This window comes from Chelmon rostratus, chromosome 7 (genome assembly GCF_017976325.1).
Source record: "Chelmon rostratus isolate fCheRos1 chromosome 7, fCheRos1.pri, whole genome shotgun sequence".
NCBI lineage: Eukaryota > Metazoa > Chordata > Actinopteri > Chaetodontiformes > Chaetodontidae > Chelmon > Chelmon rostratus.
In genome coordinates, this window is record NC_055664.1 from 14001504 (window position 1) to 14028091 (window position 26588).

At 42.1% G+C, this 26588-nt stretch overlaps 1 protein-coding gene across 1 annotated transcript; it reads left to right on the forward strand.

The window, feature by feature from the left end:
* The first annotated feature begins 240 nt into the window (after positions 1 to 240).
* On the forward strand, positions 241 to 18162 carry si:ch211-136a13.1 (HHIP-like protein 1). Its single transcript, XM_041940394.1, has 14 exons — positions 241 to 1428; positions 6934 to 7198; positions 7866 to 8145; positions 8251 to 8376; positions 8619 to 8762; positions 11271 to 11383; positions 11723 to 11863; positions 12270 to 12344; positions 12643 to 12769; positions 12973 to 13118; positions 13699 to 13780; positions 14425 to 14507; positions 14627 to 15001; positions 16925 to 18162. The coding sequence occupies exons 1-14, from the start codon at positions 1135 to 1137 to the stop codon at positions 17674 to 17676; spliced, it is 3003 nt and encodes a 1000-aa protein (XP_041796328.1). The 5' UTR covers positions 241 to 1134; the 3' UTR covers positions 17677 to 18162.
* The last annotated feature ends 8426 nt before the right edge of the window (positions 18163 to 26588 follow it).

Genomic DNA, 26588 nt, shown 5'->3' on the forward strand with positions numbered 1-26588 from the left:
ACAAACACACACACACACCGGTGTGAGTGAGTCTGTCTGGAAACGGTAGAGACAGAGAGGAGGTCTGGGAATGCTGAAGAGGAGGGGGAGCCGGGAGAGAGGAGAGGGGTGGAAAGTTGCAACTTCAGGGCAATATGGACCGCATGTTATGGGAAGGAATGCATGTGTCTTTGTAGGAGAGCAAATGAAAAGAAGAGAGGAGGAAAGAGGAGGAGGAGGAAAGCAGCAAGGAGGGAGGGATCTAAGCTGAGGCTGCAGCGTGGCTGTGCGTCTGAATGAAAGAGCCTCTCTCTCCCACTCTCTGCTGCTGCCTGGATGTATGGCTGCTGTCCGCTGCAGCAAGTGAGCACATGTCCAGAGCAAACACAGCAAGTCTCTCCAAGTGACTCAGAGCTGGAAGTAAATATTTTGCAGTAACTTTGGCTGAAGGTGCAACTTGCTTTTTGAATTTTATCCCTTTTTCTAAGAAGCTGGATTACTTCTTAGTAATGTGACTTTTTTATTTTTTTTGAGGATTTCTGTGCATCCAGAAAATAACTTATTTTTGAGAAATTCATGTGATAGTAAGTGGAAAACTTTCTCTCTTTGAAGAATACCTGATGTGATCCAAAGATATTTTTGCAGAAACTGAGGGACCAGGACTGAATCACACACATCAGCAGGACTTCGGGACGTTGGAGGTGGCAGCTCCACACACCACCAGGACATCTCACCATCAAAAGCATTCACTGGATCTGCATCAGTTTGACCTTATTTTACCGTATTTACACACAGAGCAGTCAGCGTGCTTTGTAGGTCTCTGGCCAACTTGCAGGCAGGTGTGATACTAGGTCAGTGTGCTTGATACACACACACACACACACACACACACACATACACACGTGGTTGCCTGAAACTGCAGAGACCAGGACATCAAATGAGGACATCCTGCGCTCTAAATCTTTTCAGAAAAGCTAACTTTGAGTCACACACCTGTGCTTGACAGCTGCTGGTGGAGATGTAACAAGCACATTGTCTTCCAACAAGTCTTCTCACATATTAAAGTGAAATATCACACACACGCTGCTTTGATTTACTGCACTATCGGGTCAAGAGCCACACTGTCCTGAACTGAAAGACAGCATCATCCACACCATGACCCTACAGACCTGGAATTTGCAGCATGCCTTCGTCCCTCACCTCCTTCTCCTCGTCCTGCTGTCGCTCCTCCAGGCCTGGCGGGGGTGCTGTCACCCCCAGTGTTTGGACTACAAGCCTCCGTTTCAGCCCCAGCAGCCATTGGTCTTCTGTAAGGAGTATTCCAAGTTTGGATGCTGTGATCAGGAGAAAGATGAGGAGATATCAATGCGGTTTTACACCATCATGGGCAACTTTGACCATTCAGGTTATGTAACCTGTGGCAAGTACATACGCAGCATCCTGTGCCAGGTAAGAGAAGCATTTAATAACTCGAATGATTATTATCATGTTTAATGATGTGAAGCTCTCTTTTCCTGGGCTTTCCTCTTTTCCTCCAGATGTTATTAATTGCATTTGATTATGTGAATCTCCAACATGTCCTCAAGCAAAACACCAATCCGACATTATACCATCACACTGGAACACCTGTCGCTGGCCAAAGTAAAGAAATACGACAGACAGACTGTACAGTAACAGAGTTTGTGAACCTAAATATGTCTCTCATGCACCGTGTAAATTTGTCTGACTGCGGATGTTTGCAGTCCTAACTCAGAAACCTGGTTTTGGAGTCTTGAAGACGTCTTTAAGATGAGCAGGGTGCTATTTTGAGCAGGTTATTTAAATTCAAGAGCATTTATTCCTCAGGTTTGTTTTGTCAGGTAATAATAATGCAATTCATATCCCAGTGGACGACAAATAACCCTGAAAAGCCCGTCTGAAAAATACTGTCTTACTCCAAAGGAAACTGTGGACAACCTAATCTCAACAAAGCACAGCATCATGTGGTTTAAGTGCTACTTGGGGATGTTGACATCTGTTAAACAGCCCTTACTCATACTAGGAGAGCTTCACCGCAGCCTTAACTAGTGTTCATGTGCTCTTGATGGGTTAGCTTGTAATTGGGCGGTGTGAAACTAAACAAGCCAAATAGTGGAGTGCAGTAAAGGAAACTTTCCAGCTCTGGTTTGGGATGATGAACAGGAGGTGACCATTTGATGGTAATAAATCCTTTGAGCCACAACTTTTGACATAAAACGTCTCAACACACCAAATTATTGACTTGAAATGGTGAAACAATGACTTAGCTTGTGTTGTCTCATGTGATCCACAGAGACTAAACTATGCTTCATCCCTTCCAGTTTCCTGCAAAACCTCACTTAGCATCTTGACTCACAGGCTGAGTTAGCTGGACTCCAGACCCTGAAGCACAATGACTGCATGAAAAAAGACTGCAACACAATTCAAGAGCACATTTAATTTGCCTTTTTGGTGATCCCACAAAACACACTTCAAAGGTTTAACATCATCAAAAGATTTGGAGTTGTGGATGGGAAAACTCATTTAACCCAAATTCTACAGAAATCTCAAAGACTGCAGACAAAAGGTGAGTGGGTGACACAACACTGTGCAATGAATCCACATCACAAATGGTGCAGTTTCCTCTAAATGGGACTGCAGTTTTTGTTAATGCTCGGGAATGTTATTTCATCTAATGAGCATTTCTATTTCGGCATCACTGCCTTTTGGTTTCTTTTCTGAGCTCGCTAATCTTAGATCCCAGCACTGAGCTCCCACCTCTCCCTCACTGGCGGAATGAGCCTTGAAGCCAGTCCCACACACCGATTACATAATTAGGCGCTGACTTTGCAGCTCAGACACTAACTACGTGCAGATCGTAAGTGCAAAATGAACGGTAGGTGTAGCACACGTTCAGCCTGGCTCATAAACTAATGATAAAATCTTTATTCTGCATGAGCCAAAACAGCCAGGCTGCGGCAATCCCTCCAATAAAACTCTCATCTTTAATATGAACGCCAAAACAATTGAAAAAACTGTCTTCCTGGCAGTTTAATACATTATACACTATGTTAAGACGGCGACAAATCATCCGACTGCTAAAATATAGGTTTCTATCACTGTGATAATTACAGCCCACTGTGGTTCTTTCCAAGCGGTGCAGGCTGCGTCTTGTGTTGAGCTTCAGCACACGTACCGAATGCTGGTCTAGTTGGAGTGTGATGTAGCTGAACAAAGTGTAAAGCTTTGAGAGGGCTTTCTTTTTTAACAATATATGCAGAGCTATTTTTAGTGAACAAGCTCTTTTAGAGAAACTCTTTTAATGAAACTGCTATTTTGCAGCCATTTGTTCATTTCTTAAATGAAAACAGTAAACAAAACTATTTTGGTATCAAACTTTTTCTATTTCTTATGAGTCAGGCTTTTGAGTTAGTCAAATAAAGTGGACTACAGCACTGAGCTGTGTCCTTTTTTCTTTTTTTGGGTTATGAATATTTTTGTCTAGATCTTTTTTAATCTTCCTTGGAGCCACTGAAGACGACCCACTCTGCGGTTGTCAGCTCCCAGGTCAATGGTTTGAAGTAAAAAAAAAAAAAGCCCTGGAGGTGGTCAACTTACCCCTCTGCTGCCAGGGTACTTATGCTGGGTGAACCCACCACACTGAGGCCCTCTGTTCCAGCCACACTGCAGGAGCTTCCTGGCACTGATATCAATGCGACAGTGAGGAGAGAGACAGACAGATGCAGAGAAAATGAGTAAGAGTGTGTGTGTCAGGGAGTCAAGAGGGAGATTGTCATCAACCCCCAGCTTAACTGACCAAACAAACAACCATTTCCTGCTCTGGCCAGGGGTACAGGATATGTCAAGTTCCTGCAAGAGAGAGAGGGGGAGTGAAAATAGATAAAAATATAATAAAGAATAGATGAAACAGAACAACAATGAACCGACTCCATAAAGACAGAGACACGAAGCGTTAAGAATAGTTTAGAATAGTGTGTGTGTGCATGTGTGTTATAACTGCACAGCCTGTCTCTGCTTTCATCATATGAAAAAACCCTCCTGAAGCTACTTCAAAACCATTTAGTGAGCACTTATTTGAACAACAAACCACTGAAATAAATGTTTCCCGTGTTGCATTTTAAATACGCACTTTTGGGCTGTGCTTCTGCATGTTTCAGACTGTTCTCTCGGTTTAAAAAGTTGTCGGGTTTAGCTTAGCAGCAGAGAGACGCAGATGTTCAAGTTTCTAAACAGCACTTGAATGCACCATACCACAACAAATCTCGCACACACTCGGCTGTTTTTTCCTTCTCGTTCTCTGACCACAATCATAAGTTCTGGGGCTTAGCATCCACATCCAGCGACTGCCTGCAGCCATGATGTCCTCCAGCTGGATCGTGTTGGAAAGTTGAGGCACCGCTGCCTCTCTTCACGCGCTTTCTCCTCATATCATCCCTTTTTAGCCGTCTCTCTCTCCGGGGGTCCACTCCAAGTCCAGCTTCACACATTTACCAGCCATCTGTTTGTCATGAGTCGTCTGTCTCTTAAATATGATAAAACACCACCATGTGGACCTGTCGCTGCAGCACGGGGAGTCAGAAAGATGGACGGCTGAAACAAGGCTTTTATTTTTCTGCTCAAGTTTGAATTTCAGTCTATTCTAAACTGTACAGGGTAAACACCAAATTATAGTAGTTTGAAGTGGCTGCATTGTTAGAGAACAGCTGTTAGTAGTTACGTGCATTTATCCTACCCTATGATAGTAGGAGCCAAAATAAGACTGTCTCAGAACAAAGGCTGTTTTTTAATTTCAGTGGGCCAAAGTAAAGTAAAGACACTGTAGAATACTTTATGCTGTACCTTTTTAAGTGACCTTTTACCTTTATATTCCCCTTTCCTGAATAATTAACACAAACTGACACCATCTGAATGGCTTTGACTTTAAACACAACATAAACTCAGTCAATCGAGCCTCCATCTGCTCCACAACCCAGTTTGCTGCTTTCATCAGCAGAACCAGTAGCTCAGAATGAGCACAGCTTTTGTTTTGCCCTCTAAGAGCTTTTGTTTTTTATTGTTTGGCCAATAATGATTTATTCATTATTATTTTAAGCTTTGGTTCATTTTAGGTGCTCCATTGAGGAGGGACGGTAGCTGAAGTTGTGCAGGGCCATCATCTGTTACACAACATATTATCATGTGGAAATTATTTATATGCCCTTATAGTCAGTATGAGGCCACTATGAATGATTACCAGCACCATCGGTGTGTACACGGACATATTTGGAGCTTCATCTGCACATCTGTGAGGAAGTCTAACCCAGAAGTCTTAAAACTCGAACTCAATTAATATAAGATTAATGAAATAACTGAATCACATCATAAAAAGGCAAATAGACAAATAAATTCTTACATAAACCAACAGGAATAATTGTAACAACACCTGCACGAACACACTCAGACCCGCAGACACAAAACTTTTCTGTCTCCGCATTATATTCATAATTGATAATGTGTCGTAGTCAGTGGGGATTTTTGAGCTTGACGTGCACAAAGAAATAAAAGCAGAAATTATTCATAAGCGGTCGATGCAGGCACATGCAACTACACACATAAGCAGTGTTAAACACGGAGTCTGACTGTGCAGGTGTACAAGTAAAGTTAAGAGTTTCTTGTTTGTTTGTGCACTTTCTGTTGCCTCTGCATGTTTTTGCCCTTTTTTTTTTTTTTTACCAGCGAGTGTTTTCTTCCAGCAGACTTCTCAGCTGAAATGACATCTTTGTTATATTTACAGTAAATTATTAATTTGCAATTAGATGATGTAACTCACAGTCATGTTGCCGCATTAAAAAATACAAGAAATACAACTTTTGTCCACGGTGACGTTCTCAAAGTGCATTTGAGACTAAATCTGTCGGTTGTTTGGGGGCAATTTGCTAAAAGGTGAAGCGTGAGACCGTGACACAACACAGCAGACACTTTTATCTGTTCTTGTCAAATAAGAGACAACAGCGCATTTGGTTTCAAGGCCTGCAACTGCTTTATGGACTATTTTACTAAGAGCCAGTCTAAGTTCTTCTGATGTGTGCTGCATTATTTAATCCTTTTCCCACAGTTGCTTTTTTGCCTAAATGCCAAAAATGTTGTTTGGAAAAGTGTACTCATCTCAATAATTATCAACTACTAATGAAATGCATGTCTCTCTATAATCTACAATACATTAAATCTAATTTTTACCATCATTACTTCTCCCAACATACTTAAAACACCCACCTATTGCACTTAAGCTTTGCATCACAAGTGATCTTTTTGTGCTTTGGGCTCCGTTTCCTGGTGATGATCTGTTGGGCTGATCTGGAACTGAGTAAAAAACACCAGTCGACCACATGATGGTTTGGGTGTCGTGACTCCCTGTGCCTGCAGCTCACCATTCTGGGTGTGGACAGTGTGGTTGTGACTTAATAACTGACTGGACCTTCCTGGGATCCATTTATACCAGGCTGCACTCAGACAGCCTGTATATATCCCAGACCTGACCACTCACAGTGAGGCGGTGAGGAGCTGCCTTGGAAAAATCCAAACAAACCCTGAACTTACTGTGATCCATGTGATCCATCCTGTGATGTCCTCAACGCTACCTCTGAGATATACATCGCTTTAAAAGAGGGTTAATAAGTATAAACACTGATCAAGATTTCTATAAGTGGAAGCAAAAATAAAATAAATGATAGATGATAATAAACTTTATTGCTATAACACCTGTCAGACAAGAAATTCAGCTCAACATGCTTTAAAAAAAGAAATCACAAGCACCAAGAGCTTCATATAAAAAGACATAGAATGACCATAAAAACAGGGATAGAACATGAATAAGATGGACACACGACACAGATTGGGACATTTCTAAGAGAGTTTTCTCATTTTTAGATGTTAAATCATCTCTCTCTCATTTTGCAGGAGTGCTCTCCATACGCCGCCCACCTGTATGATGCTGAAGACGCCAACACACCTATGCGGATGCTGCCGGGACTGTGCAGGGATTACTGCTCCGACTACTGGCACCAGTGCCGCTACACACTCAGTCTCCTCCTGGAGGACTTGGGCAGCCCGCAGCAGTTTGCAAACCTGACTGCAACGATAGAAGAAGATCGCAGAAGGTTCTGTGACTTTCTGGAGCTGAGGGACAAACAGTACTGCTATCCTAATGTACTTACAAATGCAGGTATGGTGCACACACCTGGGCAGCACACACACACACACACACACACACACACACATCAATGAACATGTCGGGTGAAGTTCAGTTGAGGAAATGCTCAAAAGTTAAACTGATTTGATTATTCCTGCTTCAATAAACATCCAACATGAACAAATAGGTTGGCATAAGCTGAGAAAACAAGACATAAACTAAATTCCCATCGGTTAGAACCTGAGCTTGTGCTAACAAGAAGGTCTAATTATGATTTATGTGCAGACACTCCTTAGTCTGCACATAAGGTTGGCTGTGTGCTTAAATCTAAGCGAGACACAACTCTCTATGGTTTGCCCCTTGCAGCAAAAATATTGTGTTAAACAACAGGAGCTTGGTTAGAAAAGTCCTGGTGATTTCATTGTGGCTGCCTGGATAGAGTGATGGTGTTGGTGCCCATGAATATTTATATGAATCGGAAATGTAAGGTGGGGAAAGGCATTATGTAGTTTAAGTGTCTTGTTTTTGTCCAGGCAGTAGCATGTTGTTTTTTTCTGAAGGCAGTTTTTTCATGCTAACCTCATGAAACCAGGAGGACTGAGGCTGCACTAATCAACCAATTCTCTTTTTCTGTGAGCTCATTATAATCCATTAAGCTTTCACTCCTGGCTCTCCACTGTATCCTCTCCTCTGTGCCCAGACCTAAATGCTAATCTCGGCTTTGTACGCGAGGACCCCAAAGGATGTCTGGAGTTATGTTTGCAGGAGGTTGCCAATGGGCTCCGTAACCCCGTGGCCATGATCCACGCAGACGATGGCACTCATCGATTCTTCGTGGCGGAGCAGCTGGGTTATGTGTGGGTGTATCTGGCCAACGGCTCCAGGATCGACCGTCCTTTCCTCAACCTCACCCATGCCGTGCTAACATCACCGTGGGCTGGAGACGAGAGGGGGTTCCTCTGCATAGCCCTACACCCGAGGTTCATGCTTTTCACACTAACAGTACCAGTTATCCATGAGGGCTGTGTAGTATTAACCGTAATGTTTTGCATCAAGCATGACTTCTGCTTCCTCTCTGTGCTCAGATTCACCTCGGTCAGGAAAGCCTACGTGTACTACTCTGTGTCTGTCAAAAAGCAGGAGAGGATACGAATCAGCGAGTTCACACTGTCAACGCATGATGACAACCAACTAGACCACTCCTCTGAGAGGTGAGGAGTTCACAGTCAAACATACACGAATGGAAACAAATAGACTAAGATTTATTATTTTTTATATATGTGCTGCTAGTTCTGACTTTTACGTGTAATGGGATCTTTGTAAGTTCTGGTTTTGGTACTTGTATGACAGTGAAAGAGCATTCGCATGCTTTGTATGAGTGTGCATGCACACTTCTGTACATGCACGAATGTTTGATGTGTGCAGTCATCCAGCTGTTGTTGTCTCCATTCAGAACCATCCTCGAGGTGGTTGAGCCGGCATCCAATCACAATGGAGGACAGCTCCTATTTGGCCATGACGGGTATCTGTACATCTTCATTGGTGATGGGGGCCGAGCTGGGGACCCATTTGGAAAGTTTGGCAACTCACAGAACAAGTAAGTATAACTTAACAAAGTTAAGGTTAGTTGTTTAAGGTCTGTTGACTTTAGGATTTCCTGTCACCTCACATTAAATTCCTCCAAGATCATTTGCGAAAGCAGAAGAAAGCCATTGAGTACACAATAAAAATTATATATATATTTCGGAAAAGTAAAATCAAAAATCATATTGAAGCAACTCAAAACCAGTTACACTGATATTCCCTTCATCCTTTTTTCCTCATCATGAAAAAAATGACTGTTTTTGCAAATGAACTCTCATCCAGCCAACCTGAAAAATCAAGCAGCTCATCTGATGAGTCTGGGAAAAGGTTTGACTTATAATTGTTTGAAAAATCCCTTTCCTTGCAAAGCTTCAGCCTCACATGTAATTTAAAATGATGTGGCAAAATAAGATAAACACATCCTTTGGATGGCTCAAAGAGGTCGTTAAAATTTCAGATGATAAAGGTGCTCCATCATGGGAAGTATTAACAGGCACCTTGATGCTGCTGAAAGGTTGGCTATGTAAGCATGAAGTCTAGTTAGAGCCAGCCAGGTCTGCCAAAAACGAGTTCCCATCTCAAATTAAATTCCTGTTAAATTAAGTCTAATGAAAAGGATCCAAATTATGGAGAAGATAATCCTCAAAACTCTGCAGACTCTCAAGTTGCTGAGTGGCAACTATAAATGACAGCTTTTTAAGGTTATTTTCCACTTTATGAAAATGCACATAAACGGAGGATCTTCCTGAGCCGCAAACCTGCTCATATAATGTAAATGATCATTTTAAGGGAAATCATGTGTGCACACAAATGATCATGTATCCGCGATACATGCCTGGCCCTGAGCAAAGATCAATTTGCTGTAGAGACTCTATGGTTCACTGAGAAGCTCTCAATTATTGAACACTTGTGGGAGGGACTGTGTAACTGCATTAACAGGGCTGAATTTAAGCACACCTCCAAAGACTGTTGCAGGAGAAGTAAAGAGCAATGATAGGAAAATATCAGACCGAATATACAGTATCAGATATCATATGTTCATTCTTACCGCAGCATGCATAGATATGTTATTGATTGACAGATATCATTTTCCACTTTTGGATGGATTTACCAGGGCAGAGAGGACCTGCTCTTCTCACTTTTTAGACATTTAGACATGAAAAAATAAAAATAAAAAAATAAGCCACATCAGCGTTTGGTGGGAGTTGTTGCATAGTTTAAAGGGACCGCAGGGCATTATCTGCCTTTTACCATGTTGGTAAACATTACTCATCTCTCAAACCACGTGACCTTTACATTATAATTTGATTCATTCGATAGATAGGTTAACTGTATCTTAAGGCGATGTGTGGTAGAGGCTGCATGTTTACATGAAAGCGCGATGTTGGAGCGCTGCACACGTGTATGCAGATGCTATTATGTGTGTGGATTTGTTTTTACCCCCATCATGAACTTCATTCAGCTATAAACTACAACTGTCATTCTTCATTCTCATTGGTTCAACACACAGTGTTTTGAATGTCAGTTACAGCCAAAGGACAAAAAGGTAGGAAGTGTATTTGCAGGACACATGTTGCAATGAGCGGACTAATACTTGGATATCAGTTATGGACCATAACAAGATGTGAGCATGATATAAACTTGAAATTAAATTAGAAATAAATTTTATTGATAATGCAGCTTTGTGCAAAAATAAAAATAGCCTTCGTATAATTGAAGTTCATAGAAAAACTTAAGATAAACTTGAATATTAATGCTATTCTTTGTCTCCAAAAACAGTTAAAAATCAGAGCAGAACGGTGGAAACCCTCTGGTGAAAACATTCATTCTCAGTATCCGCCGCAGGTTAATGAATCGCTTACGAAACATTTAGCGAGGTTTATCTGGGATGCTGACACCGTTTTCTGGAGAGCTGAGCTCTTTAGCTGTTTCTGAGGGCTTTTGTTGACATGCTGTATTAGCCGTTCTGGGAATGAGGGAGGCTACACCCTGCCAAGTCTAATATTGACACTACACATTGCGGGCCGCCACACACTGGTATGTGGAGGGGGAGACGGAGAGAAAGGGAAGGAGTGAGAGTGAAAGGTGGAAAAGGAAGGAGCGGAAAAGGGGTATAAGGAGAGAGCGATCAGGGCAGAGGGAGGAGAGAGGTGCAAAGTGAATGAGAGGAGTATTTAAGGCTGGAAAAAGATGGAGAAAGGAAAAGAGAGAGATTTAGCTCAGGTGGATGATAGACAGTAAGGCGAAGGTGGAGAGAGGGAGGAATGGGGTGTAAGGAAGAATGATTTGCAGAAAACTTGCAAGAGATTTAAGGTGTGAGGCTGAAGAATAGAGTTGCAAAGATGGGAAAGAGGAAAGATTTATGGAGAATTATGAGTGTAAATGCAGAGGAAGATGCAATTAGAAAAAGAGGATGGTGAGACAGCATAAAGGGACTTTAGAGGTAATGAAAGGTGAAAAGAAAGCAAAGAAAAATAAATAAAAATTAGGTCTTCAATCTGAATCTTTGTCACTCGCTCAGGTCAACGCTCCTCGGCAAAGTGCTGCGCATTGATGTAGAGAACAATGACGATGGCGCCCCGTACAGCATCCCCTCCGACAACCCGTTCTTGAGGGAGAAGGAAGCACGACCCGGTAAACCCCCAAAAAATACTCTATATATGTGTGGTCATATAACTATCTCTGGTGACTTTTAAGATGAATTAAAGATTGCAAATATCAATGTAGAGTTTATTTGAGCTTCTCATGACGTGTGACTGCAGTGAGACAGTCTGCTCTTACTGAGGAAACCATGACTCAGCACATTGGAGCAAACGTCTTACTGACACTGACATTTTCAAACACGTCTTGAGGCCACGATGAATGCCGAATCACCATTCTGTCCAGAAATATCTGCCTTCGGTTTCTTGAAGCGCTGTCAAAAAAGGGATGTCTGCTCTTCATGTCGGTGTGTACATGTTACTTTCTCTGCAGAGATTTATGCCTACGGAGTTCGCAACATGTGGCGTTGCTCCATCGACCGCGGCGACCCCGTTACAGGCCGAGGCAGAGGCAGGATGCTTTGCGGTGACGTAGGCCAGAACAAATATGAAGAGGTGGACCTCATTGTTAAAGGTACTTTGGAGAGACAGTATTTAAACACAGCGTGACTACCTCTGCATTAGTTATCACAGCGAGGCACTCCCAACTCAACTGCTCGCTCTTGCGTGAGGTGATGGTCATTGTCGACTCATCGGCGTGTCATACACTGTGAAGCTGTTCCCTCCACATGGGCAGCGAAGCGGACATCACAGGTCAATCTCCCTAACAATTAAACTGAATGTGATCAGGTTATGTCGAAATCCAAAAATGGCCCGAATACATGAACAACATCCAATTACAGCTGGAGGAAGATAATCCACAAATCTGCTTCCAGCCAAACGATATTTTCATTTTTTTTTTCACAGTATGCGATTAGAAAGGATGGTACAATAACTCTTTTCCTGGGAAGCTGCACTAACTTGTCAATGTATGATTAAAGGAGGCAACTATGGATGGAGGGCCAAAGAAGGCTTCAGCTGCTACGACCGGAAACTCTGCCAAAACTCCTCGCTAGGTGAGGCCACTTTCACTCACTTCAGAGTCCATAAACTAAAGCAAAGATTTACACAAAGTAGATTTTATGATGTTCATATGTCACAATCTACACCACTGACAGCTGTTACAGCACATGTAATATTAACATTGAAGGCAGCCTCTTAAAAGTAATATAGCTTTCGTGGTCACCATGTGTGCTTAAGTGGCTTTTCATCATATTTCTTATTCTTCATCTTCAGTGTACCGTATGACGCAATAATATTGTCTTGTTGCTATGGCGATAAAGGGGGTAAACTGATGCATTGTTCCATGTCTAGATGACATCTTGCCAATCTTTGCCTACGCCCACAAGTTGGGCAAGTCGGTGACAGGAGGATACATCTACAGAGGCTGTCAGATGCCCAACCTCAACGGACTCTACATCTTCGGGGATTTCATGAGTGGGTATGTGTGTCCGGTTTACTCAAAAAATCTACATTCTATACATTCTCTTTAGATGAATTCCTGCCCATCTCTGCAGAGTCCCATCGTCCATTTGCGGCATTAATGCACAGATCAGCAACACCAACACTTTGAAGATGCATGTATATGAAAGCATTTCTGAGGACAGATGTGTCTGTCGGTGCTTTTTGTCTGTCTCTCTTCAGGCGTCTGATGTCTCTGAGGGAGAACTTCACCACAGGTGAATGGCAGTACAATGAGATCTGCATGGGGACAGACCAGACCTGCAGATTCCCCAAACTCATCAACAGTTACTATAAATACATCATCTCTTTCGCTGAGGATGAAGCAGGTAATAACTGTGTGTGTGTGTTGTTATAACCTGCACATATTTTGCATAATTAAAAGTAAAAATAAATGAGGTCAGTGAGGTGTGGCTCAGTCTGTGATATTTGTGGAATCGTTGATAAGACTGAATTAATACAAATTGCCTCCGTTTCTGAGGAGTTCAGAGGAGCTGGACCTGACGATAAATCTGGTTTGAATTAAAGAGGCTGCTGATTTACTCGAGAGAGCTGCACACATGCTGCTGGTCTTGAATAATATCTTCTCTCGCTCTCAAAGTGCCTCTGAGGACATTCAAGTTGAAAAGTTCAAGCAAAGTCCAAATCCCCTTGCTGTGCACGCATTTTGTAACTCGTTATGTGTCCTCTCTCCTCTTCCTCCCCTCTCCGTCGCCCCTGTTTTGCTCCCTCTCCCGTCCTTACTCACTGTAAATATCTCCCCCCTCCCTCTTCCTTCCTGTCTCCCTGCTGTTTGCCATCTTTCTTGCCAAACTTCTTCTCTCTGTTTTGACAACGAGTCTTTCTCTTTGTGTTTTTCATCTCTGTCCACCTCAATCTCTCTCGTTTCCTTCTGTCCATCCGTTCTAGGTGAGCTGTATTTCTTAGCCACAGGAGCCCCGAGTGCCACAGCCAGGGCAGGCGTCATCTACAAGATAGTGGACCCTTCCAGGTAGATTACCTCAGCACAAATATACACCTTAATGATGGCTACAGGGGTGTGTGGTGCAGACGCTTGGGTCTTACTGGTCAAATTTGCTCCTAAAATAAAACGTTTTTCTGGACTATAATTGGGCCGTCATGGGAAAGTGCTATGATGGTCTGAAGTAAAGGGAACACTGGCCATTTTGGGTTATGTAAAGCCTGAATAAACTAAATATTACAAATGTATTACTCACGTAGACCAGCCAGTCTCATCCCATGATGATCACAAGTAAGCTTTTCTCTGAGATTTCTTAACAAGGCACCAACCTGTGCATGGAATATCCTCCTGACTTTGTTAGAACAGCACAGCATTTGTTTGCTGACATAGATTTTTCACATAAGCAAATGAAATAAACAAACATCTTTGACCCTTAAATTCACTTAGTAAAGAATTAAGAGCAAGATTTGTACTCTTCTTACCTCTTGATATTTACTGTATGTGGATATGAGATATCTGTCCCACTAATTTACCAACCTGGCTCTTGTTAAAGTAGAATAGCTGCTCTTTGAATTAACTAAAATTACTTACAAAGTAGTTTAAAAGCTACAGCACTCAAGAAGCATGTAATATGTTGCATGTGTGTGCTAATTCCTTTCCTCCGGACGTCACAGGCGAGCGTCACCAGGAAAATGCACCATCAAGCCTTCACCTGTTAAGATAAAAGGGAAACTGATTCACTTCCATCCTAAAGAAGGTGATCTTTCTCTCTCCTCTGCAGCACCTCCTCCATACCTTCCGTTCCACTTTCACTTTCTCTGTGTTTTCCTTTGATGTGCCACAGCTGTCTTTAATTCTCCATTTCCCTGCTTGCAGAGTTTGTGATCAACAAGAAACCAACCACCACACCTGTTCCCACGACAACCACGAGAAAAACTACAACCACAACCAAAACGCCACAGAAGAGAAAACCCATAATAATAATAAAACCGCCAATGCCAACAAGAAAAACAATAAGAAAAACAACACTACCAGCACCAACGACGGCAACGACCAGAAAAACACCACCACCTACGACCGCAGCAACAAGAAAAACATTACAGACAACAAGAAAAGCAACGAGAAAAACACCAACATCACCGACTATTAAAGCAGCAACTACACAAACAACCTCAGCAACAACAATAAAACCAACAACCGTACCAACAACTGTCCAGATGGCAACAACCCCCGCCACAACCACACCCACTGGTAGGCCTACTGGTGCACCTGTTTACCGAGCCAGCTCCACCCATTACCCAACCACTAGCTCCTCTATCCACACAACCACTAAGTCAGCCGTTAGGACTAACATTAAGCCCACCAGTAGACCAGTGCACACCCTGGTGCGAGGAGAAGCCACCAGCATCAAGCCCGGTGTTTCCTTCTTCTGCGCTCTATTTTCGCTTTACATTTTAACATGCTAATAGCTAAATTAACACTTTTCCAACCCTCCGTGCATATTTTCAAGTGGAAGATTCAGTGCAAAATACTTTCCTGTGGTGATTCATGTAGCTTAGCGCTTTGATAGAAGTATAAACTGTAACTTATAGCTTCTCGCAGGGGTCTTAGTTCGTACAAATATCAGCTAATGCTGTTGAATATTCAATTTTAAATGATTATACTGTAAATAAAAGCATACAAAAAATAATTAATTTAAATCATTTGGCAGCTAAGTCGGTTTAGTTTTTCTTTTTCCATTTTTTTTACCAGTTAATCAGTAAATTACAATAAAACAGCCAGTTGACTCATTTTAAGTTATTTTTTTTTGCAGCACAGCAATAAAAAAAAACAGTTTTGCAATCCATTAAAATCACTGAATTCATGATCATTTTTAATGTTTTTAATTAGAATCAAATTGTCTATTAAAATAGCCAATTTTAATGGGATGTAATGTAATAGTTATATACAGTTTAATTTCTTAGACTTACCACTTGAGAATCCTTAGATCAATATGCACCCAAACAGGTAATTTTTTAATTTATTTTTTATTTTTTGCTTCTTATCAGTCTTCACATTTAATTTGCAACATCTTTGCATGGTACAAGTAGACGAAAATAAACCGCATAATCTGTGAGGGAATAAGAGATCAGTAGTATTCATATCATTAAATACTTAGTCAAGTTGTTAGAAACTTAAATTATATATGAATTACTGTAGTGTTCCAGTGTCTCAACTACTTACGTTCTGCTTACTGACTGAAAGCAGATTCAGTTTGCCTGTATGGAGGAAGATGGTGAGGATGAGTCTTTTGCACAAGCAAACTCAGGTTGTAGGGGAATTTAGCTAACGTGGCCGACTTTAATTCCTGCTAGCATGTTATTCTTTGGCTGGTTCAAGAGTCTAAAGCAGGACAAATGGTGCTTATTTATGTGTTGGGTATTTGCACTACTTTAAATCAGGTATTTTGGCATTATTTATTTTGAATAAATGGTTCTGCATCAGCCTCAGTTTGGACATTCATCTTTGTGTGTCTGTGTTGAAGTCTTTACTTTGCTTGTCTTCGAGGATAACGTTGCTTTGATTGGCTTCTGAGCTTTGTACGATAATATGCTTACTCGCTTTTTTGCACAGATTCAAGATGAGAAAATCGATACCACTCTCAGACTGTGGGATATAATGGAGGAGCCAGCAGCCAATTAGCTTAAATTAACATACAGCGTGGGAACAGGAGGAAACAGCTAGTCTGCCTGCATCCAAAGTTACCAAAAGCGAAAGCACCTCTAAAGCTCACTAATTAACATGTTATATTTCGTTTGTTTTCTTTGTCCAGAAACCAAAGGGTAAAAACAAACATTTGTGGCTTTACAGGAGTCACGGGTCAAACTATTTCAAGGTCGGAAGCAGTGACTTTCACCATGCTTTTGCACCAAATAAAATCTGAATTAGAGAGCGGGTAGGTGGATTTTATTACCTCTGGACAGAGCTAGGCTAGTATATCCCTCCTGTTTCCAGTCTTATGCTAGGCTACGATAAGCAGGGAGTGGCTTCATACTGAGTGGGATCAGCCTCCTTCTTGATCTCTCTGTGAGAAAGCGAATAAGCGTAATTCCCAAAATGTCCACTTTAAAGAAAAATAAATCATGTTCATCTTCATATATTCAAATAAAGAGGGTGATTTTGTCTCTCCCTCAGGTTATCGCACAACCCTCACGACTGCAGCCTTCTCTAGGATTGCTCAAACCCCCAACGTCACCATACCCCCAACCAGGAGACACGGGAGACCCCTTCACGACCCTACCACCTCCCAACCCTTAACCTCACCACAACCTTTTCCATCTACCACGTCGCCGAAGCGACCCCAGGTGGCTCTAACTTCTGCACGTTACCCCGAGCGCCCCGGAGCACTCACTACACCACGGCCGCCATATTGGAGCCAGAAGCCCACGGCATCAGGCTACAAGCCGCAGAGACCACCGATCAACACAACGCTGCTCAAGTCTCAGGAGGAGAAGCTGTGGCTCGGAGAAAAATTGGAAATCGCCGGCGAGGGGAACCAGGTATATAAGAGGCCTCGAGGAAGAGGTAGAGGTCGCAGTCACATGAGAGGAGGAAGGCCGCGGGCCGGATCAGTGCGACTGGTAAGCGCTGACGGTTTATCAGATCGAGGCAGAGTGGAGATCTTCATCCGCGGCGAGTGGGGGACAGTGTGCGATGACCTTTTCACCGCCAAAGCGGGTGCCGTGGTGTGTCGACAGCTCGGCTTCACAACGGCGTTGGCGGTGATGAAGAGGGCCGCGCTGGGGGAGGCAGATAAGAGCGTCAGGATCCTGTTGGATGACGTGGAGTGCGAGGGCGGGGAGTGGTCGCTGCTGGAGTGTAAGAGATCCAGGGTCGGGAAGCACAACTGCTCACATGGGGAAGATGTAGGGGTGATCTGTGGTTAGCGATGAGGGGTGGAAGTAAAGGAGCAGTATAGGAAGGAGAGGAGGAGATGGTGGAGTGATGTTTGCCACATACAGGAAATAACTGGACCAGAACGAAGCAAGGACAGAGGAAGAGAGTATTGAGGAAGGTGATTCGAGGCTGCACATGTTTTAGCATTAATGTTGCTGATAACAGTTTTATAAAGATTTCCATCATTTGTATTTTTTCAGTTTTGCCAGTTTTACATGCGGAATGCAAAAAAATGTACATCACCGAAAAAATAGTGTTAATTACTGATTGTGATTGTGTTTACATGCTTACCATACATCCACGAGGCAAAAAAAAAAAAAAAAAACAAGACAAAAAACATATTCTACTAAAACAGTCCATGGTGTTCGAAGAAGATATTTGTATTTTTGTATTGTATAATTTCAGCAGGTCTATTTTCTAAAGCAGCTTTTTTAATTTGCATTTTGCAAGAGTTTTAACAAGGAAATGCTGGACATTCGGTGTGATGAATGTAATAAAATTTTTCCAGTTTTGATATGAATAAAGTTTTACAGCAAAATGGCTTCCCTGTTATTCTCCATCATTTTCTGCCAATGTGCTCTAACGTGCTGAAGAACAATGGCTGACATTGATTCATGCTGATTTTCCTCCAGCAGCGAGCACAGAGCTGTTTCACTGGGAAACTTAAGATATTCTTCCCATGATGTGCAGTGAGCTGATGTCGTTGGCCCTCACAGTTCTAAAAACTGTAGCAGATCTTAGCGCATAGCTTTTTACAGCTCGTGACTGTGAGCAAACAGAAAAAAAGGAGGATAAAGCAGCAGCAATGTGACTAATCAGCACTGTTAGATTGCCAACCGTCAGTCACCATGTGTTAGCCAGACACTCTGCAGCACACACACGCTCACACAAACAGATTGTGACAGATTGACAGAAGAAAACGTTCATCGCAGTGAGACAGCCTTGCGATGGAGCCATCCAATGCAAGCACTGTGCCTGTGTTACACACTTTCTTTAGGAGAAGAAACCTTGTAGGCATTTAAAGTATTCAACAACATGTTGTGATCTGAAACTGAATTTGTTTTGGGGGTGAGCAGGTCGAGCTTCCCTGACTCCTTATATACAAGGCTTGTAACGTGCCGGTGCAGTGCAGGCGGGTCTCACTGTAGCTCCTGGCTCTTAGTTTTTGGTTTTGACTAATTCAAATTTTCTTCCCTTCCGTTACTGTTATTTCTTTGTCATGGAAGCCAAATTGTACTTTATCGTACCGTCATGTCTGCTTACATCAAAACAAGAGCATAAAATGAATGTCAGAACAGGTGGCTGAATGCACAGGTAGAAGTGTGAAGGTGTTTGCACATATGAAAGGATAATCGGTGTCCACCAAATGTAAGAAAATTTTGCACCAGTCTCAACTTTTCATGTGAAAATTGCAACTACACATTATAAAATATCTGAACTTTCTGAAGTCTGAATTCAATCCACTTACTTATGTTTCCTTTTCTGAGAGGTCATTTTGACCAAAGGCAGTGAATGCATGCATGAGCCTCGCTGTGTGACAGACAAACATGTCTGTTTTGTCCCATGTATTATGCTTCACAGCTCACGCAATGATAAACTTAATAAGGTGCAACGTAATGGTCAGTCAGAGGGGTCGGTGCGAGTGACTGAAGGAACAAAAGCTTTGTGCACGTGTGTTAACATCATGTATGTGTCTGTTGGTATCTTTTTATCATATTGCTCGGTGTATGAGTGCATGTTGGAGGTCTCACTTGCAGCACATTTGACCTGAACAGACTGAGTCTTGTTTTAGCGTCTCCAGCCAGTCAGGCAGGTCAGGAGGCAACGGTGCAAATGAGCAAAGATGGTGAGTTTTTTTCAGTGAATAATCCAAATATATGGTGATCACAGGAGAACACAGGAGTTTTTTGCCTTAGAAACATGAATAGCAGCCTACACGGTGAACAAATGAAGTCTGGTATGGTTTTTGCTTCTGCCTCCGGACCAGAAGGAGGCAGTCATGCATCAAGTTTTATCACATATGAGTGGTGAGATAATAATCTGAACTAACATCATTTGTGCCAGAGCTGCTGTGAAGTATTAAACACCAACAAACCAACCGTTGCTACCTTTTCTACATAACAACACTTACCTATCTTATTCACCTTCACCTAGTGGTCAACATCTCAACTATTGATGAAGAAAGGTCGATAGGTAGATCGAGGCTCTGTGACCGACCGAGCTGACAGGTGTGAGGAGTCACAGGTGGATTCTCAAAACAAGTACTTTATTTATCCCAAATTTTAGGCTACACGACATGCAACAAGATTCCTTGGCCAACAAAATGAGCGAAGCGGTGATCTTCTTCTTTGCTTAATGTTGGGCTACAATCCAGCATGAAAGGTGTGTGCCACCACCTGCTGAACCGGACTGTGCAATGTCACGACTTCATGAGGAGTAATGGATAATGTAGATATTAGACCTGGTCTCCGGAAGATGAGACCAAAGTGATCACAAAGGAGAACGTATATAATGGTGGCTCAGATCATTTTTTGGAACAAAGAAACAAATACTACCAACTAAACTTCAACTATATGATGTATTATATAGAAATAAACATATAGGGAGATAGCAATAGAGATAGCAATAGTAGTAACACTATTTATTGTTATTTTTAATCTGAAGGCAGCTTACATTGCTTACATTTTTTCCACAGCTACTGGGGCAATACACACTTTTTACATATTTTTTGTATATTTTTTTCAACATATTTTTTTTCTTTTATATAGTCAAATTCCATTTTGCTTTTGTAATATGTACATATATATAGTCTACGTTTTATTTTGTAATTTTTTTTTTCAGAATGTTCTCTACCACCGCTGCTATTTTTCTTCCCACTGCTTTCACATGCTGCTGTAATGCCCAAATTTCCCCGGCTGGGGATAAATAAAGTTTTATCTTATCTTATCGCTTATCTTATAGGAGAATTTCTGCAGCAGCTGGGAGTTAAATCGATCTTTTTCTGCTTTCTAACAGCTTTCAATCAATGAGCTCATGCTATTATTCTCATTGATTGTACCATGTGCATGTTTGAGTCAGCTACTCTAGACATAAACAGCCAAATACTAACAATAAAAGCGCGCTTTAGGCAAGCTGGCCACAGCTGTTCACAATGTTCTATACTGTGTTAACTGAAGCCTCAGGGGAGACCTTGTTTTTAAATGCAGAGTTTTTATTATTTAACCAAGCAAGGCGACCGCGAAAACACATTCCAGCGACAGTGGCAGCCTGGGGTGGGAGTTTTAGATCTAAAGAGGGTTGAATCTACACATGCACTCACACCTGAGCGGCTTCCCTCGAGCAGAGCATTAGGTCCTGCTCAAGGGCACATGGTTGGTAGCAGGGCAGGCTTTAATGCAGAGTCAGCCTGAGGGTGCAGCGCCCAACACAAACATGTTTCTTCAGTTGTTTGGTCAGCCTCTTTAAAAAAAGCTGCATGTTTTTTTTTTTTTTTTAAATGTCAGGCTTTGTCAGGTTTTCAGTCATCAGCTTTTGGGGCTCTTTCTTGCAGCGCCATTCATTTCAAAAGGGATGTAAGGGCAGTAATGATGTGTCCCCTGTGTTCCCTGAGTTTAACCTCAGAGGCCGAAATGAGCATCTACTCATTGAAGCAGATCTGTGACTAAACTGCAAGAAACGTTTAATTAAAGAACATCCTGCAGTCCCAAACATCAACACAAGGGGGAGCCACAAGCCTGTGCAGTTATTACAGCTGCATATTTACACAGTCGACTGGTCTGCTGTTGACCCACATTTATGGTGAGAAAAACATATGTGGATGTGTTTAGAATCATGTAAATGTGCATATTATGTGTATAGCATGTTTTAGTTTAGTGTTTGCACTAAGCTTTGACTTCAGCTTAGTTAGTTAGTGCATTTCTGTCAGGATTGCTACAGTATATTGTATACTGAGAAGATAAAAAAAGAGACAGACAATGATTAATAAAAAAAAGAGCAGAGGCTGAGAGCGGGAGCAGTAAAAGGCAGGAGGGACGATAATCTTCGCCAGCAGACTGTTAACTGTGACATTAATTGCATCTAATGGATCTATGTGCGATTAAGACGATGAATATCTAAACTGGATTGGAGTCAAAAGGAATGGACAGGCTGTCTTGTTGATCTATAGTAGAACACTTCCGCTCCAGGATCACTGGTGAAAATACGAGGATACTGCATACTAGAGGCAAAAAAAAAGTGGAATTATAATTGTTTTCTCTGTTTAATGTTATTTAGTTATTTTTTAGGCAAAGGTTCATATGATTACTTGATTGAAACTGTTTTTCAGTTTTGCAATTAAACACTTATTTTCTCTTTTCTAAAAGTAATTTGATATATGTTGCTGTTTTAGCTCCTTCTATAAATTCATTACATACAACAATCCTAAAGCAGAGAGCCAGAGAATTAAGCAGCAACTGAATAAAGTAGCCTGCGGTTTCACAAGGGTTTTCTAAAGATGCACACACGGTACGCACGCATGAGCGCGCGCGCGCGCACACACACACACACACACACACAGATACTTCCCCACAGTGTCTTCTCTTCTTGTCTTTTGTTCCTAATTTAGCCATCCCTCTCTCACCCTCTCTGTATTTCTGTCTTAATCACTCTCTCCATTTCCCATCTCCTTGTATTACTCAGTTTCAAGTAGTTTTTTTTTTTTTTTTTTTTTTTTTTTAAACCAAGGCAGGTTTAGGTTCATGAAAAGAGTAAGAGGGGGGAGACAAAGAGAGAGAGAAAGAAAATATGGAATAGAGATGATGGAAAAGAGTGCAGCTCGAGTCTGATCAGGGTAATGACGCAGCAAAAAGACGGATGTTCCTGCTGCTGTCCTGCCTCTGTGTACTGTTTGTCTGTCTGCTGCCAGATATGCTTGTGTCAGTACTTTCCTTATTATCTGTCTGTCTGCTCCGTCTGTCTCTGCCTCTGCCTTTAAAATTCACATCACATAAAATAGACTGGAGTTGCCACAGTTCTGAAGTATTCAGTAGGATTAACCACTGCATCAATTCTGCCCTTCTGTACCTTTTCCAATAAGTACAGTGTGTACATTGATGCATGCGGTGTCTTCTCACTGCCTGACACGTGGGAACATTTGTGACACCATATGGGCATATGGGCAATAACATCCTTATAACATCACCCACTGCATACTTTAGAGCATCTTTACTAACATACAAGCTATGAAATTGCACTAGCTTACTTATTTTTCATAGTTTTAATCATCATTACATCACTCTTTTTGGTATTAAATCTGATGTCAAAGTCACCTAAAATTGTCACTTTCCAAATCATCTGAACACGGCAAGTACAGTGTGGTTCAGGTTAGTGATTGAATGGGGTTATGGGACATAAATTAAAGATTAGGCAGCTAAAACACTGGGTTCAGCAAAGTTTGCGGTTAAAGAGTATCATAATGAGGCTGAAAAGCAGGATTTTATTGGCCTCTCTGGTTATAAGTTTCACCTCTGACCACACCCAACATCAAGGATGGATGTGACTGGGTGTTGCACCTGTAACCACACCCAACAATGATGTAGTGGAGTCCTGAAGAACGCCTGTACATCCCTGCAGCAAAGTGAGAAGTTGACTGGAGGTCAGCAAAGAGAGGATTTTACAGTTAATGAAACTCCATCAGTACGACCTCCATGCCCTCACTTTCTGCTCTGCTAAATAAAGGCCACACTACTTCCTGCGCTGGCACCGGACGCTGGCATAAGACATAAATCGTGAGGTCCAACATGATCGTAATTACATTGTTTCGACTGCAGCTTCACTCTCTAAAAACCCACTGTACACTACTTGCTCTGCACCAAACAGCAGACAGGCACAGTTTGCAACAAGCTGGCGAATGTAGTGGAGCATTTAGCAGCTTAAGAGATGCAGCTAAAGAGACAGATAATTACCTCACGAGTTGGTAGAGACCAAAAACAGAGTTAAAACAGGGTGAATATTGGACTTCCATTTGCCAGCTGAACAGAATAATTGCTAAATATGCAACTGTCTGCCTTAAAATGTGATGATACGTCATAGATATGTTTATTGTTGGTTTCTGCTGCCCCCAAGTAGCCAAAAAGCAAACAAAACAACAGTTATTACAGGTTCAACAGAAGACCAATTTTGGACCAGAAATTCAGATGCTGTTTTGTCATTTCTTTGCTGAATTAATGTGATGCATCAATGTTAGAAAGACAAGACAGGTGGAGTTCAAACACAGCCTAGGGGATTAGGAAAAGCATAGTGGAATCAGGATTCAAGCAGAATTTCAGCCACAGACAACCAATCAGGAAGCAAGGAAAAGATAGCCAGTAATGTAAGATGTATTTCTCTGTCGCATTCGGAGGAGCCTTTGAAATGAAATGTGCAGTTATTTTGACTCGATGTGACATCTTTGGTGCTGAAATGCATTTGGTGTTCAGTCCCTAAATGGATGAATGTTGCAACAGAGACCGGAGAGATGGAGGTTTGACTGTGAGAGACATGACAGGGAGATTGAATGGGCATTGGTGTGACAGTTTATCTATCTGTGAAGACTAATCTTTTTGACCACATGTTATACAGAATAAACAGCGGACTATCAAAAGGCATTACCAGCGCTACAGTGCAGCTGCCTCTCTCACTCTTCTCTTCACAGGGTGTTTGTGTGGAAGAAATATATAATGCAAGCAACAAATCCAGGGGGAAAGCAAAATGTGGACTTGTCTAAACACTGAAGGATGTTTGAATGACTGGAGGAAGAATTGATGAGATATGGTCCACTTCCTGTTTATGGCTCCAATGCCAACATTGTCTTAGTGGAATGTTCAGCACAACACAATGCCCCTGACAGAACTGTACACATGTTAAAACTGTTCACTGAGGATACAGATGTGACAGGACATATTAAAAGCAGTAAAATGACAGATAAAACGGGTTAATGGCCAACTTTTCTTTAATTTAAACCAACTGTCTCCACAGACCAGAGTGGAGTTTGAGTTACGTATTTGACTGACGAACCCGACGGTCTAATAACTGGAGTTAGGTTCAGACTAAATAGTGGGATAGTGGAAATAAAGGCTCGCCTGTGACACTTTCTTGCACATGCAGTGAAGAAGAGAAGACGCAAAACATATGTGGCAAAGAAGTGAAGAGACATGGCCCACTTCCACTTTCTCTGTCTGTGCTGCCAAATTCACTTGCATGTCATGAGCACGCACTTGCGAGTGTCATAGTCCTGTTGGCGTCTCAAAAGATGCCTCATGTTGCATATGTTGAAGAATGAATCTTATTTATAGGACAAGACAGATGAAACATCAGATGCTGGCAGTTCTTTGGCTGATCCTTGACTAGACTGCAGTTTATTACCACAATGGACGAAGACTTAAGGGCCAAAAGCAGAGGTTGAATCTTGGACTGATGGTGTCAAGAGAGGGATTGTTTTAGACCCCAAAAGACTAGGTCTCATTATTCGTCACTGTTTGGCCTCCTCAATAAGTTGACCACATAAATCTATGTATCTTAATTAGGAGCCGGTTTTACAGATTGATGACATTCAAGAGCCAAAAGGCAATTTTAAAAATGCGAAATTGAACAAAAACAAAACATTTAAAAAGATACTTTTTTAAACTTAAAATTGCATGTGAATGCATCCAGAAACATTAAATTAAACACACCAGTGGGCTGTTAAAAACTCTGACTTATCCAAGACTCTAAAGTTTATCCTGTGACCGGGACAAGCCTTTATAGATTTTCTAGAATAACTAATGATAATCTTTAATCAGTGTCGCCAAATAAATGTCTCCTCCCACACTCTCTCACACTCACGCACACACACACACACTCACACAAACGTGCAAAAAATCTTGCAGACACACACCCTTCCCATCCGGCTGGCAGCACAGATGGTGGCACTGGGTGATGCTAGAGGCCAAAAGGACAGCTCTAACCAGCTACACACACACACACACACACACGCACGCACACACACACACAAAGGACGATGTGGTAGTCATACATGTCATAGTTTACACATGTATGCACAAATGTTATGTGGCAACAGACACACACTCTCTCTCTTTCTGCTCTTCCATGTCTTCCTTTTTTTCCCCTGCTTGAACAAACCTAATGGAGCTGATGTTTCATTTATTTGTTCAATGACTCGGCCGCTGTTTGTCAAACTGAATCTCCATTTCAAATGAGAGCCCTCTTCACCCAGCGTGCTCGCCGTGTGTGTGTTTGCGTAGATTTGTGTGTGGCTGCACTCACATGAACATGCACTACATATATTCTCTGTTCAATCTTTCATTGATTTGCAGCTGTGGTCCCACACTGCAGAAAGGAAGGCTTTCATTGTCGATGCCTACGGTGTGTTGTGTTTTGGAGTGTGTTTCTCTGTGTGTGTGTGTGTGTGTGTGTGTGTTTGTGTGCCCAGGTATGCGTGCATAACAAAAACCTTGCTGTGTGCTCATTTTTCAGCAGGATGTGTTTTTGTTTTTGGCAGCCAGATGGAGAGGGAGGGAGACTGTGTGTGTGTGTGTGTGTGTGTGTTTTCCACATGTGCATGCATATGAGAAAATATGAATGTATCGCGTGTGTATTATTCATGTTGCAGGGTTATGAATGGTATTCACATGTCCTGAGAGCTTTCCACTCCCAGCGCCCGTCCACTGCGTTCTCGAAGCTTCTCTCTTAGTGAGGGAAGGGTGAAAAAAGCAAACCAGAGGACAGCGAACGAGAGCGGGGGAGGTGGAGAGGTGGTGATGGGAAGCAGAGACAGCGGCTGAGGTGGGGTGCTTGGGGGGAGGTAGGGAAAGAAGAGGGAGAGGAGATGGAGGGATAAAGTGGGAGGCAGAGGCAGAGGAGGACAAATATAGAGAGAACTTGGGAG

Bases quoted from the DNA above. Each gene is read 5' to 3' on its own strand.
- si:ch211-136a13.1 (XM_041940394.1), top strand. From the start codon at position 1,135: ATGACCCTACAGACCTGGAATTTGCAGCATGCCTTCGTCCCTCACCTC. The intron at 8,146-8,250 runs GTTCATGCTTTT...CTCTGTGCTCAG, and splicing joins TGCATAGCCCTACACCCGAG to ATTCACCTCGGTCAGGAAAG. The intron at 11,864-12,269 runs GTACTTTGGAGA...GTATGATTAAAG, and splicing joins GGTGGACCTCATTGTTAAAG to GAGGCAACTATGGATGGAGG.